At 39.3% G+C, this 15273-nt stretch overlaps 1 protein-coding gene across 8 annotated transcripts in view; it reads left to right on the top strand.

Moving 5' to 3' along the window:
- The window catches only part of Lrrc28 (leucine rich repeat containing 28), a 129683-nt gene that overhangs the window by 23005 nt on the left and 91405 nt on the right, over positions 1-15273 (top strand). For 4 of the 8 annotated variants that reach the window (XM_063249945.1, XM_063249947.1, XM_003475272.5 and 1 more), the window contains exons 4-5: positions 6144-6181; positions 7384-7521. In XM_063249945.1, coding sequence (XP_063106015.1) covers positions 6144-6181; positions 7384-7521 — 176 coding nt within the window. Of the gene's footprint in view, positions 1-6107; positions 6182-7383; positions 7522-15273 lie in introns of all 8 variants that reach the window. The other 4 variants (XM_063249944.1, XM_063249946.1, XM_063249943.1 and 1 more) reach the window with 1 other exon arrangement.

Here is a 15273-nt window from a genome sequence, read left to right as displayed (position 1 = left end):
TTACTTTTTAGTGGCTGTGGCTGCCCTGAACTCTGTCTTCTCATTCGCTAGGCTGGCAAGAGTAAAATTTCCTAGCAGAATTTTAGCCAGCTTACATAGTAACTGTCTAGTGACTAAATGCTCTTATATTGTTTTAAAAAAGGGAACTCAAACTCAGCCAGTACCATTCCTTTTTCTAAGTTTTGACTCGTTTTTGTTTACTTAGCAGTATGGGGGGGGGGGTAAGAGAAACAGAGAGAGCGAGAGATAGAGGTAATTAAAGTTAGTTTTCCTTAGTGTTTCAGTTGTTACCTACCAGAGGATCAGTCTAGTAGGAGTTTATTCACCATACTAAAATTGGAACTCACATTCTTTTATTTTAACCTGGATTCATCCCTTTATTTAAAGTGGATTTTTGAAGTCAATATTAGTAGATCATTTTACTTTTTCATTATTTCTTGTGGTACTAGGGTTGAACCCAGGGCCTTGTGAATAGTAGGAAAGCATTTTATTACTGACCTGCACCCCCAACTCTGATCCTTTCATTTTTTGACCAGTCTGATAATCTTAGCCTTTTTTTGAAGTATTTAGATCATTTACATTTAGTGTGACTGTTGGTATGATTAAAATTCAAATTTGTTATCTTCCTATTTGTCCTAGCTCTTCTCTGTCATTACTTTCCCTCTCTTTCCTTTATAAAAATTATTTTAATGTTTTTTAGGATTCCATTTAGTATCCCTGTAAGCTTATTGACTCCAATTCGATGTTATAATGCTTATATTATGTTTGTGTAACCTGGCATAATCTACGTCACATGAGGTTGTTACTAATTCACAGATATTTACATTCATGCTTCCTGTTCATCTTCTCCATCCTTTGTATTGTTTTGTGTGTGTGTGTGCACATGTATGCATGTGTGTGTTTATCAATTAGAAAAACTACACACCTAATTTAACAGACAATTAATACAAAGACTTCTTAAGTAGCAAAATGTCATTAAATACTAAAAAGGTTAAAGAAGAGTACAGAGCTCAGAATTGGTACAAAAAAGCAGCTGTCACGTCTGTGCTGAGGGGAAGTGAACAATGAAGGAGTAACAGAGACAAGGAGAGCCCCAGCCCTGGGCTGAGATTGAGATGTCGTCAGAGGCATGGCTGCCTCAAGGGCGTGCAGCCTGCTGGTGCTGGACAGGCTCCCCAGAAGGACTGGGCAGAGTGACCAACTCACTGTCCCAGCGGGGACTGGCGGTATGGAGCTGGCCTGTGGACCAGCCTTCCAGGGAATGCACAGGGCTACCACAGCAGTAGCCACGGGGTCGTAAGGCAGTTACCTGAACGTGGCTCAGGCTGATGTACAGACGCGCATTGCTGGGTGAGCAAATTGTGGTCAGAGTCTGCAGCCAGCACTGCCACAGTAAGTGGCTTCTGAGGAGAGTTCATAGTTCAGAAATGTGGCTTGAGTGAAGTCTGGCAAGTTGAGTGGCATTGGCGCTTGGATTCTGTGCTCAATAAAGAAACAGAGGGGGAGTGAGCACCCAGGAGAGAGACCTTCCTGGTGCGTGGCAGAGCCGTGACGAAGCAGCTGGCACAGACGTGTTGGTGGGGTCCAGCTCCAGTGTCGGAGAGAGCAGCAGAGAGAGGAGAAATGGATGTAAGGGACCATAAACCTACAGCTGTCAAAAGACGCTATTCTGATTTTTCATTTAAATGGTTAAAGGCATTAAACAGTGAGAAAAGTGTTTTATATATAGTTCTTGTTATCCTCTCAAATTGAGCTTGCCTGGAAAAGTCTTTATTTCTCCCTGTTTTTAAAGGAAACATTGTATTGTAAGATAGTCACGGGTGATAATACAGAAACAGCCTGCATGCGTGTGTGTCTCTGTTCCCCCGTGTTACTGACTCACCCTGGAAACCGACTGTTACATAAGATTCACCAGCTTCGCGTGTATCCATTTGTGTGCATGTGTTTGGTTAGTGCGGTCTTGTCAGTGTTGATTTTTATCACTCTCATCTGGGTAGATCTGTGTAAGCAGCGTCCTAATCAAAGTAGAGAACACGTCTGTGAGTGTCGGGGGCCCTTGAGCTACCCTGTAAGCACAAGCCCACCTCAACACCTTGGGGATCACTGACCTCTTCTCCGTATCATCTCTATGATTTCGTCATTGGAAGAAGGTCATTAAAATGGATGTGGACAGCGTGTAAGTTTTGGGGGCCGACTCTTTCCATTCAGCATAACCCCTGGGAGTTCTCTTCCCAGGTTGTTGCCTGCATCAGTAGTTTGCCCCTTTTTATTAGCAAGTGGTACCCGGGTCACACGCTTGATTCTCTCCACAATTCTGGTTGCAAATAGACTTGAAAGAGAACCAGATCACCTTGGTTCAGTGTTGACCTTATGGGGAAATTTGATTTGGTTTGCAACCAGAATCGTGGAGAAAATTGACTAAGAGACTGAGGCACCACTATTTCATGTTATGGATGTAATGTAACTTGTTTGATCCATCATTCACTGAAGGATATATTCTTGTTTCCAAGTTTTGATACTATGAATAAAGCTACTGTGAACATTTGTATATATGCTGTTTTATAAATAAGTTTTTATTTCCTTGGGATAAATTACTAAGATCACAGTTACTCAGCCATATGATAATTGTTTCATTTCTCTTTTGCTAAGATATAATTTCACACATAATAAAGTTTATCTGTTTATACTTTTCAAGTATAGATTTAGTGACTTCTTAGTATAGTCACAAAATTGTGCAAGTATTGCCATTGTCTAATTTTACAACATTTTCTTTTACTTTCTTTCTTTTCTTTTTCTTTATTTCTTTCTTTCTTTCTTTTTTTTTTTTTTTTTTTTTTTTTTTTTTTTTGTGCCGAGGATCAAACTCATGAGCTCGCACTTATGGGCTCAGAACAATTTCCTGAGAAGAAAATTTTCCTGAAAAGAGACCCATTCACAGCCTTTCCTACCTTCCTCTGATCCCTCTTAATCCCCTGGAAATCACTGCAGTTTGGGTCTATAGATCCCCCATCTATGGATATTCTGCTTCTGTGGCCATTTCATATGAATGGAACCATATTACATGTAGCCTTTTTTGTCGGAATGCTTTAACATAACAATATTTTCAAGGTTCTTGAGTGTTGTAATATGTACCAGAATTCATTCTTTTTATATAGCTAAATGATGTTCCAGTGTGTTGATACACCACATTTTGCTTATGCGGTTGTCAGCTGATGGACGTTTTGGTCATTGCGATATTTGGGCTGTCGTGACTAATGCAGCTATGAACCTTTTTTGGAAGTATGCATGCGAATTTTCAGTTCTCTTGGGTTTATATGAATGGAATGAAATTGCTACACTAAGATAGCTTTACATTTTCCTCTCCGGACTCTGTGATTTATTTATTCTCTTGATTGAGTGGCCTGGCTAGCACAAGGAAAGTTGAGAAGTGAGGAGGGCAGGAACCTTGATGTTCTTTTGGGGCTTTATGTTCTCTTGGGGGAAAACTTCGTCTTTTGCCATTAAATAAACGTTAGCTGTTTTTCATAGTTTCTTGATAATTAAGGAATTTTGCTTCTACTTATTGTTCATTGAATTATTTTTAACTTAGAAGGGGGTTTGATTTTTGTCAAGTGGCTGTTTTAAACCTAGTTGCTTTTTTTCTTTGTCACACAAAGAAACGCTACCGTGTTACCCTGACTGTTACTTGTACCTTGCTGAGGTCAGTCCCATGCAGTCATGGAGTATGAGCCTTTTTGTGTATTGGTGAACTGGGTTTGTTTTCTTGTGTAATTGTAAGTGACTCTATAAGGGGCATGTCTCTGTCACCTGTTTATGTGTTCTCTTTTTCTAGATTTGGTATCACTGTAATACTGACCTTATAGAGTAAGTTAGCAAGAGTTTCTTCCTCTCCTCTTTCTTTACCCTCCCCTTTAAAAAAATATTTGCTCAGTTACCTGAGTTATCTCCAGTCTGATCATTTGCTGACCATTAACTAGCAGCTACTCTAAATCCATTCCAGGGCCATTCCGAGACCCATTGGAAAGCTGGCTGTTCTGGTCAGCTGATGATAAACAGAGGTTTCGGACATGCCCTGAGTGTCCCGACTTTTTCAGTGTAAAAGGAACTGAGCTGCGCTAGTGATGGTTCTCAGCAGACTGATTTCATATCAGAATTAGGTGTGGAGCTGGGATGGTGATTCCTGGGTATGGGATAATCTTAGGACCATGCCATGCCTCTTTCTGCAGCATCGTTATTGTAACATCGGTACATTTAATGTGTTAAAATATTCAAATTATAGTCACACTCTGGATACCTATTTAGATTTGGACATTTTAAGATTTTTTTTTTGGTGGGCGGGGTTTTATGGGAATCAAATTCAGGACTTCACGCCTCCCAGGCAGGCGCTGTACCATTGAGCTGTATCCTTGGCCCTTTAAGATTCTTTTTTTTATAGGTAAATATTTTCTTGAAACAATTTTTAAAAACCAGTTCTGTGTTTTCAAATGCAAGCACTCTGGCTTTTGTGTAACAAATGTGAGTGTGTGTATTTTTGTGTGTATATGCGTATTTATTTATAACTGTTTAACACAAAGAATCTTTAAGGTCCCCTGATAAAATGATTTGGTATTCTTTCCTAAAAGTAAAGTCTCAAGAGAATCGATTTTTAAAAAAATATGTAATGGATTCATATACACAAAATAAGGAATGAAATTTGCATAGAATGGTCAATTTGTTTCAGTTATGTGCTACAGTTATTTTGAACAAGGGATTGAAGCCGATACTGCTATAGCACTGGGATTTGGCAACAAAACCTTTACTGTGTAGACTCCCAACAAGGAGTTTACATATAAACTCAAGTCTGCCCCTGAGCTGTTAGCAGGGGGAATTCCAAGAAGGGAGAAGGGGAAAGTGCTCTTTGCTTGGATGACCCGGGGAAGGGAGGGAGCGTGAGTTTATGACATCACTGACCAGTGACCAGCCGTCCTGTCCCGTCCATTCTAGAAAGGCCAGCTCCAAACCTTGAGAATCAGGAAGCCTCCATGAAAGACCTGGTGTTCTTCCTGGAAACAAGTTTAAGAAAATATAGGTCTAGGTGTTTCTAGGCCTTAGCTGATATATCCAGGATTAGTATCTTCTTCAAAACTTAATCCAGCAGAGAATAATCTTCATGACATTATTAATTTTCTGTGTTTTCTTATTCTATGTTCTTTGACATTTTTTTAAAATGTAGGAGAAAATGGCTAAATTCTATTTAAAAATAATTTCTTAGAATTTATTTTAAAATATAAACAAAGTGATAGGTGTAAAAATAAAGTTTACTAAAACTAGTGATATAAATTCGTTTTGTTAAACATCATTGCTGGCTACTCCCGGAGCTGCAGTATCCTCCGCTCTGACTAGCTGGGTATTGAGGATGGCGTGAAGTCTCCACCAGAGTGTGCTAAAGGTACTTCGTTCGGCGCGGTGGTAACCGTGCTTGCCTGGACTTGTCAGCCTTGGCACTGTTTTTATTTTTAAAGAGAAGACTTTGTCGTCTTGTTAACAAAATTCCATTTGCTGTGAAATAATTCCATATCTGGACTGTCGAGTGTTTCCATAGATACTTCAAATGATAAGTATCTAATCTCTCCATTCTTGGTTTTCAGTAAGCACACAACTAGGAATACCTTTATTTTGTGAAGTTGTCCTTTAGAAGCTAAAAGTTATGTCTACCTTTACACAATAAATATTTCTTTCCGACACAGTACACAGTAGGTGTATTTCTGAAAAACCTGGATAATTCAAAATGAACTGGAGAAACTAGTAATTTTTTTATGAACTTGAAAAAAACCTCATAATTTATTATAAATTTGCTTTTATCTTACAATAGCAACTAAGTCACAAAGTAGATTTAATATTTGGATTCTCGCAAAAAGTGTGGCTCCCAAAATAGTATGAAGTAGACATAATAGCTGTGTGTTTCGCGTTGCTACCCTAGGGTAGGATGTGAAAGAAAGCGCTGTCTCATTTATGTTGGATGAATTTCAACATGAGCGCAGTATTTTACCACCTGATTATCTGGCAAAAGTACTGAATGATATATAACATCTGTGGGTTTGTTTGTCTTTTTTCTTTTCTTTTTAAAGACATTTTTCCTTTATTCTCCCCTTCCCTGTATACAGATACCTTCACTCAAATAACATAGTTGTAGTTCCAGAAGGTAAGCACATTTTTAATTTAATTTTTAAAGTTTTAGTTAATAGACAACATAGTTTAAGCTTTGCTTTGCAAATAAATTGTCTCTTAAGTCCATTTGAGTTAGGTGCATTAGGGAATTTTAATTATAAAGCTCTTTTAAACTATTTGCTTCGAAGATGTAACCCCATCTCGACACTGCCCGGACCTATCCTACTGGCATGCATCTGAAATCCTAACACTCAGGAAATTGAGCTAGCAGTATCCCAAGTTAGATGGCAGCCTGGGCAACATGGCAAGTTTAGGGCCCGCCTGTACTACGTACTGAGGCTTGGTCTCAAAACAAAACACACACACACACACACACACACACACACACACGCACGCACGCACGCACGCGCACACACACACACACACACACACACACACAGATGCACACAATTTTCCCCTAGTAAGTCCAGTTAAGAATTGTGATTAAATAAATTATATAGTCAAAATGGGTATAATGGTTAGGTAAATTATTAGATAAAATTGTTAAACAAATAATAAAGTAAGTCAAAATAAGTTCTAAACTTATCAAATTCAGTTAAGAATTTTGATTACATAAAGAACTTGGGTGCTGCTTATTAAGTTTTTAAAGTTTTTTTCAAGCGATTTTTACGTTTTTTAACTTTTTCATGTGTCTCTTCCCTTCCTTTTTGGACTGTATGCCTGGGGTCATCATACTGAGCCACACCCCCAAATCTTTTTTCTTTTTTAACTTGAGAAGGGATCTAAGTTGCTAAGCTGATCTTGAGCTTGTGTTCCTTCTGCTTCAGCCTCCAGAATAGCTGGAGTTGCTGGCGGTGTACACTTCAGTGCCTGTTTTTGTTCTGTTTTAAGCTATTATATTTTATGTCGAGGTAGAATTTTTTATCAGATTCATAAAACTTTGATCAAAGCTTTATCTTGTGAGAAGTGAACCAAGATTTTTAGTTTATGAAAAAATAAGGCAAATTTTCATAACAAAGTAATGAGAATAACAACAGTTAGTATTCTATATTTATTATTTTCAAAGTTGTTCCTCCGAGAACAGGCTATAGACAGAAAAGATTGTTCCAAAGAAGGAATAGACAGTAGCACAGAAGTTTCTTTTCAGGAATGCTGGAATCTTTTCTTGTATTAAAGATTTGCTGTTCATCCTTGAATCAAACTCATTTTGCCTTTTCCCTTCCCTTCTTTTTCAAGCTATTGGGTCTCTTGTGAAACTCCAGTGTCTGGATCTCAGTGACAATGCCTTGGAAATTGTTTGTCCGGAAATCGGTCGGCTGAGAGCTTTACGTCATCTTCGATTAGCTAACAACCAACTGCAATTCCTACCTCCAGGTAATCGCACCTGTGGCCCACCATGGTTTCTTGTCTCCTACGAATCCGTTTTTATTTGTGTGTCTCGCTGTGTAGCTAGGCATTGGGCTGGCATGTAAATGTGTTTGATGAAGAAAGGGGGGCTGTGGGTGAAGTGTGACTGGGTCCCCTGAGAAAGCGTGGCGTAAGTTAGCGTTTATGTTTTAGGTAGAACTGTGGTCACTGCCGATGCGCACTGCAATCCTTGTCCCTCTAGTCACTTTGCTGGCAAGATGTTTGTGCAAAGAGCTACGTCAGCTCTGAGGGTTTCATAAGAGATTCAGGTCAACTTTGTGTGATATAATCATTTGCTAGCCCCAAAGGCAGTAACGCAGAGTGATTTTTATGTCGTTCTCTAGTGAGGCTACTGATGTGTATTAACTTTGTAATAAGGAATCGAGCTAGAATTTAGCCGCACAATTTGACTCGAATCACCTGCTGACCAGATGTCTGCAGTTAGTAAATGCGTGTATTCTCTTGAGAGCCGCTGTTCAGCCCTCTGATTTTTTTGGAGGGGCCTCCTTAAGCCTTCCTTGGTAAATCCACACGTTTTCAAATTCCACTATGCATCGTTTTCCTCATTAAAAAAGAAAATGAAGTCTGATTTAAAACATTTAAAAACCTCATGCTTCAGGTGTTACATGAAAGTTACCGTATGTTCAAGAATGAGCAGGAAAAGATATAAGTTGTCACTTTGGCTGGGATTATTTTTACTTTCTTTTTTTGGAATACCAGCAAGCCTAAATCTTTAGTCCATCCAAGTGAAATATATGACTCAGCATTGTAAGGGTTATATGATTTTAAAAACTATGCATGTTAAATCTATGAATGAAAAATCTGTGGCATTTCTTTGTTATTTATTCATTCATTGATTGTGTAACTGCGTATTGAACCCAGGGCCTTCTCACTGAGCTCATCTCCAATCCTTTTCTTTATGTTTTTATTTTGAAATAGGGTCTCACGAAATTATTGAGTTGCCCAAGCTGAGCTCAACTTGAGATCCTCCTGCCTCAGCCTCCCAGAATGCTGGGGTTACAGGCATATACCACCATGCCTGGGTTCTTTATGATTTAAAAAAAACTTTCTCCAGAATTTTTTCAAGTACTAGAAATTTCTGAGTGAAAACATAGTAATTGATTAATTTTTAGGTTTTTTAAATATAGATTATAATATATGGTTTCAGTACTGTTTATAAAAATACTAGGACAGCAGTGACTTTGCTTTAAAATAATATATAACTTCATAGAATGAGTTGTATTTTTGTTTCCTGCTATACTGATGTGAACAATTTCAGCTAATATAGGATATGGGCTTCCCTTTAGAGTTTATTATAGTAATCAGGATCGCTGGTGTTTCATCATTCTGGCTTTCATCAAATTCATACATTCAGATATTCAGAAAATTAGGTTGTTTTGAAGGTTTCTTAGAAAATGTGTCTGCAAGGATAATGGTTTAACTTTTCATGTAAGGAATTTATATAAGATATACGATACAGTGCATTCAAAATACAATGCATAATGCTGTATCTATAAGCCTTTTAAAATGTACACCGAAAGAAAATGTAAAAATACCATTCTGTTCTGTGTGTTGTGCTAGTCTCTCATTTCCTATGAGAACATTTTGCGGTGGAATATGATTATTTCCTGCTATTATATGTTCTCAGAAGCTAAATATGTACTTTTCACATCACCAGTGAAGGATGTGCATTTCCTGCTTAGCTCCATGTAATTTTTTATATATCTCCACCTGTCACACAGGACAGTTGATTATAGATTTCATTTAAATTTTTTTTCTAGCTTTATTTCTGTTGTCTGTTTTTGCTTGTTTTAAGGAAATTCTGTTCTGTCATAACTACATATTTTAGATAGGAACTTTCGGTCGAACCATGTATAGGATTTCTTCCTTCCTGGGCCACTATGAATAACAGTGAAGCAGGCTTTGTGGCTCCTTTGGCTGACTTGAGACATGTTATTGTGCGGTTATCTCAAATAGTAGAACTCGTATGGATAAGGGTCCAGGTGTATACTCTCCAGATGACTTAGAACGGTGCATGTGCCAACTACGGGAAAAAATGTGCCATGTAAGTGCTAGCTGGGTGACAGCTTTAGGTATCAGTTGGTGTCTGATTGGCGGTCAGTCCTGTTGTGGAGACTTGTCTCATGTTACAGTCCTCCAAAAGGTTACCATTTGACCGCGGCTACTTGTTGTATTTAGAAAACCTTTGAGTATTATTTCATATCCACTACTTAAAATTTGAGAAGTATTTGAAACACATGAAAAAAATCTAGATGGTTTTAGAGAGTTTTAAAATCAGGATGGTAGAATGGAGCACAGAGCTTTCATGACTGTGAAACTGTGCGCACGGTTGGTGTTTGTATGTCTATATTTCTGAGGGGAGGTCCAGTATTTTCATCAGTTTCTGAAACCGATCCACGACTTACATCTTTACTTCCCAATGGAGCCGGTGTAGTTGTGCACACTGTAATCCCAGCACTTGGGAGGCTGAGGCAAAAAGACTGCCATGAGTTCGAGGCCAGCCTGAGCTACGTAAATCATTTAAGGCTGGCCTGAGCTACATAGCAAGACCCTGTCTCAAAACAGCAACAAAAACCTTAATGGGTCATTGCTGCTAATTTCTCTCACATCTTTCCGCTGTTCTGTTAGATTGTACTGCCATGTCCTGCCACGTGCCATCACTTTCTCTTCCCATTTACTGCTCCAGATAGACACAAAGTCCAGTCCTTTCCCTGAGAATTTTGGAAGAGTAAGATGGGAGAGAAGGAGACAGAGCAGAAAGCCAGGGAGAAAGAAATCAGTTTCTGTGTCTCTGCCACACAATATTGTATATTCTTGCAAAGTGCTGTTGGTAACCATGGGGACTGGGAAGCACAAAAAGAAAGAAAAATGAAGCAAGAAAGAAGAAGGTGCAGAAAACTCCCCAAACTTTCTTGAATATTCCAATCACTGATTCTATTCTTGAGACCCATCGGCCTGCGACAAGCTCGCTCCATTTCGCTTCCACAGACTGACACTAAAATGTGTCACAGAAGAAGTCTTGAAATTACAATAGATGCAAGTAGTAGGAAACCCAGTGTAATAAGAGCATCGTGTTTCTACATGAAATGGTTTGTCAGCTGCTGCTCTGTCAGCTGCTCTTGGGATTTTTATAGTGTGGTTGGTATCCTTTCTATTAGGTGTCTTTTTTTCCATGTGTGTATAAGTAGTGTTTTGGAAGGTCCAGAGAATATTACGAAGTAGTAAGAGAACGCAGGGAAGCCACAAGTGAACACTTCCCTCATTTCTGTCACCATGAATTAATAGAACTTGTTGAACTTATCATAAACATAGCCATACTGTATTTTCTTTCACTGAAAGTAATGGTTTTTGGATAATTGCATGCTTTCATGTACATCAGTTCATCCTTTTTTATTGTAGAGTACTGTTCCATTCCATGGATATAGTTTACTATTTTTCTCTTGTTGGATGTGCTTTTTTCTAGCTTTGAATTATGAATAAAACTCATAAACATTTTTGTATAAAGCTTTTTGTGAAAAAATATATATATATATATATATATATATATATATATATTTAAATTTCATTTGAGTAAATTCCCCAAAGTGAAAAATGTTGCTTTATAAGGTAGGCGTATATTTAACTATGTAACAAATTGCCAAAACATTTTCAAAGTGGTTGTGCCATTTAGGTTCTTCTCTCATCGATATAGGAGAAGTTCACCTACTCGATGTCCCCGTCAACACTTATACAAACTATATCTGTTTGTGTGTTTTTTATTTTCGGCAATCCTGATGGGTATGGGCTCGTACTGCACTGTTATTTTATCTTATATTTAGTTTAATTTACATGTCCCTCGACAAATCGTAATGAGCATTTTCGTGTCTATTTATGGGCTATTCTATGGGGTTTTTTTCCTTGGAGTTGCAGGGACAAATCCTTTGAACTGTGGGATGTGTCTTCCTGCTTCATTTTGCTGAGCAAGTTCCCTTTGCCTTCCAGATCTGCTCCTTGCTTTGTGTGCCGAGAGCCTTTCCGGCCCTGCTGCTCCTCTGTGGGCTCCCGGGCTGACTCTGGTTGTCCTGACTCTGCAGTCCAGCTGCCGAGTGTTGCTCTCGGCTTTCCCGTTACCCTCCACTCCCCACTCTTCCGTAGCCGAAAGCCTGAAGGACCCTGGGGAGATTTCTTCAGCTTTCTTTTCTTGTCCTCCGTTTTGGTGAAGATTAATAGGGAAGAGTTTGGAGAGGACGTGAGGCTCAGGGAGGGTGGAGGAGCTCTGGACAGAGCTCCCTGTGTCTGTGGCTCCTCTGGAGCCCACGTAGGATGCGCACCCTCCTGGAGCCCTTCACATGGCCTGGCTTCTCTCTGGTCTTGCTCTGCTGATTGCTTGCCCGCCTTCCGTGATGTCGGGATGACAGTAACTGAGGATCTTCTTTTTCCCAAGGAACTCGTCACTCATTGGAGCTGATTTAGGTTTTCTGGGTCCTCGGTCCCTGATAGTTTTTAAAAACTGTAATTATATAGCTTATGTAACTTGTTTAATTATTAAATGGTAATGAAGATTTCTTTTGACTTTTCCTGTTTTCAAATTGCCATTGAGTCTCCCTTCCACACAGGTTACAGCAGTTTGGTTTTGGTTCCTCTGTCCCTTTTTTTGTTTCTTTTTTTGAATTACTTGAGGATGCTAAAGCATATGCTAAAGTGTTCTGTTTCCATTTTTCTTTCATTTATTGATTTTTCTCTAGAGCTCTCAATATACAGCCTTAACTTACTATATTTAAAATGTTGCCCCACTTTACGTAAACGTTAAGAGCTTCGTAAGAGCCAGGTTCCATTTACTCTTCTTCCTTTGTGCTGTTGTATCATATGCTTTATTCTGTGTGTGTGGTAATGGGTATCTGCTTGCATATTAGTCTTCATTCTGCCTCTGTTAATCTACTTTCCATCTATTTCTGTTTCTCTGTAGCCTAAAGTGCTCCTCTCAGTATTTCTTGTAATACAGGCCCACTGATAATAAACTGTCTCAGTTTTCCTAAGGTGATAATGCTTTAATTCTCCACAGTTTGTGAGAAAGATTTTCCCTAGAAATAGAATTCTGGGTTGGTAAAGGTTTTTTCTTTTTGGCACATTAAAGATGACTTTCCATTGTCTCTTAACTTCCACTGTTTCTGATGAAAAGTCATTTGTCATTTGTATGATGATTATTTGTATTATATTATGACCTTTTACTATGGCTGCATTAAGTTTCTTGTGTCATCTTTATGTAAGTAGTTTGCCTAAGATGTGTCTGAATGTAGGTTTTTTCCATGTCCTTCTGAGTGTTTTCCTGATTCCCAGGTTGGAAAGTTTTCTGTCTTTATTTCTTTAAATATATTTTTCTGCCCCACGTTTCTTTTTTTCTGGAACTCTAGCTATGTTAGATCATTTGGTGTTATTCTAAAGGTCACGAAAATTTTGTTCTTATTTTTTAAATAATTTCTTCCTAGTTCTAAAAATTAGGTATCTATTGATCCATTCTTGATTCCATTGATTCCATTCTTTCTTTTGTGCTCTCAAATATGCTATTTATTATGTCCCTTTGTCTTAGCTCATTCAGACTGCTATTTTAAAAACAACCCAAAGACCTGGTGGCTTGTAAACAACAGAAACTAATTTCTCAAAGTTTTAGGGGTTAAAAAGTCAGAGATCAGAGTAGCAGCAGATTTGATGCCTGGTGGAGCCTGTGTGTTCTGGTCTGTAGGGTGCTTCTCACTGTGTCTTCACATGGTGAAGATATGAGGAGTCTGTGTGAGGCCTCTTTCATAAATATTCCAATTCCATTCACGGAGCTCCAGCTTTGTGGCCTAATTACCTCCTACAGACCCCTCCTCCTAACACTGTTACGTTGGTGATTAGGTTTCACCACATGAATTTGGGGAGATGCCAGCATTTCAGGATGGTACCTGTTTATCTGCTTACCGCTCTGTACTCCTTGGTGCACAGTCCTGCATTTACAGGTGCTTCAGCTGCCCTGAATTCTGATCTTTGCCTCTTCTGTTCTGTGAGATTGGACTGTATTTAGATTCCACTTCCTGTGTGATGGCCTGGAATGTACCCCTTGGCAGAAAGTCAGGTCCAACTTGGGGTACACTTACGGGTTTCCTTATCTCAAGGGCTGTACAGTGGTGATTTGGTTCATGAATTTAGTTATTTCCATGAGAATTAAGTTTGTGAACTGAAGTACCCTGTAGTTCTGTGTTGCCTGTTCATTGCTTGGAAACGGTACTTCAGATGTTTTGTGACTACTTTTATTGTTTTTGGTGGGAGGCAACCTGGTGTTACTTTCCCTCTTATGTACGAAAATGGAAGTTTTATTAGACAATCTTGGATTTTTTTATCTAATTGTTTACGTCATACTATTTTAAGTACTTTTTGAACATTGATATTGCTTTCCCCATTCTACGTATGAAAACTATAGCATTATTTATTATAGAACAAATTTAAAGTAATATCCTCCCAAAGACTTTTTCAGACTTGAAATAAAATTATGTGATCTGTTATGGAGAGAAATACTGCTACCTATGAATAAAGGATTACTGGGGAAGTTTCCATCAATACTGATTTGTCCTTGTAAAGACCACCGAGACCAGTGGTTATGAGAGGAGGCAGAAACTCAGCTAGTACTTGACAGTCAAGAGAACCATGTACAACTTTTGAGATTTGCCATTAGCTCGCTGTGAACTCCCAAGAGAAAAGTTTATGGTAACAAACAACGAAAAGGAACAAGGAGTCAGACAAGATGCTGCTTAACATCTGGCATATAAATCAGCCTGTTTTTTGAAATGCTTTTATACTTGAAAAGTTGTTTTGCATACCAAAAAAGGAAGGCTTTTTTAACCCAAATTAAAAACATGAACGTGTTGTACTTGAGCATCGAGAAGTTTGTGCAGACAGAGACGTGCACTACCTAGTAACCAGGATGAATTGTTCCTAAGACTCGGGCCTTGAGCGTGATCAAGTTTACTACTGTGTTTTTTTCCTTAAAAATTACTTTTTTCTCGGATTGAGCCTGCTTTATTGTAATGAAATTTAGTATCTCTTGCTAGGTCTGTCCCTTTGCCACCTAGCTTGTTCGGAAACTTTATGCCTGCTGGAGGACTTCGGAGGCAGCAAAAGGAGATCGGTTTCCCTAGAGACCGTACGAGGAATCAGGGCCTGGGCCTCTAGGCCCCACCCTTGCACCTCTGTTTGTTGAGACTGCAGTGGCACAGGCTGGCAAGCTGTGCTGTGGGCTGGTGGGTGGTGGTGTCCATGGCCCATGATTTTTTAGAGGTGCAGGTCCCTTTCCCAGTTACAGGCCTGGCCACAGATACTTCACCTTGAAATTCCCTGTGCTGCAGTTTCTGGGGTTGGTAGGTGGCCTAGGAACGGGGATCCGCCCTGACTGCATCCCTTCCATTGTGCCCGCTGCCTCGATGGTCAACGCAAAGGCGTTCTCTTTTTAGAGTCCTCAAAACATAGAGCTTTCAGTGCTTGCCTTTCACCCCGTGTCCCCTCCGTGGGCAGATACCACAGTGATTCCAGGTGACTTGGCCTTCGGGGAGACCCGTCTTCTCACTGATCACACGTTAGGACTGCTGCCAGCACTTCTCACTAGAAATGTGCCGGAGAAGCGCATCCTTGGCAGAGCACGTCTCTGGAGTCACCCGGCTGGCAACATATGCAAAGGGACTCTGACTC

The sequence above is a fragment of the Cavia porcellus genome, unplaced genomic scaffold (genome assembly GCF_034190915.1).
Source record: "Cavia porcellus strain 051 isolate PalLab524CR breed Dunkin Hartley unplaced genomic scaffold, mCavPor4.1 scaffold_6, whole genome shotgun sequence".
Classification (NCBI taxonomy): Eukaryota; Metazoa; Chordata; class Mammalia; order Rodentia; family Caviidae; genus Cavia; species Cavia porcellus.
Note: the sequence above shows the minus strand (reverse complement) of the source record. Positions and strands in the feature narration are given on the sequence as shown.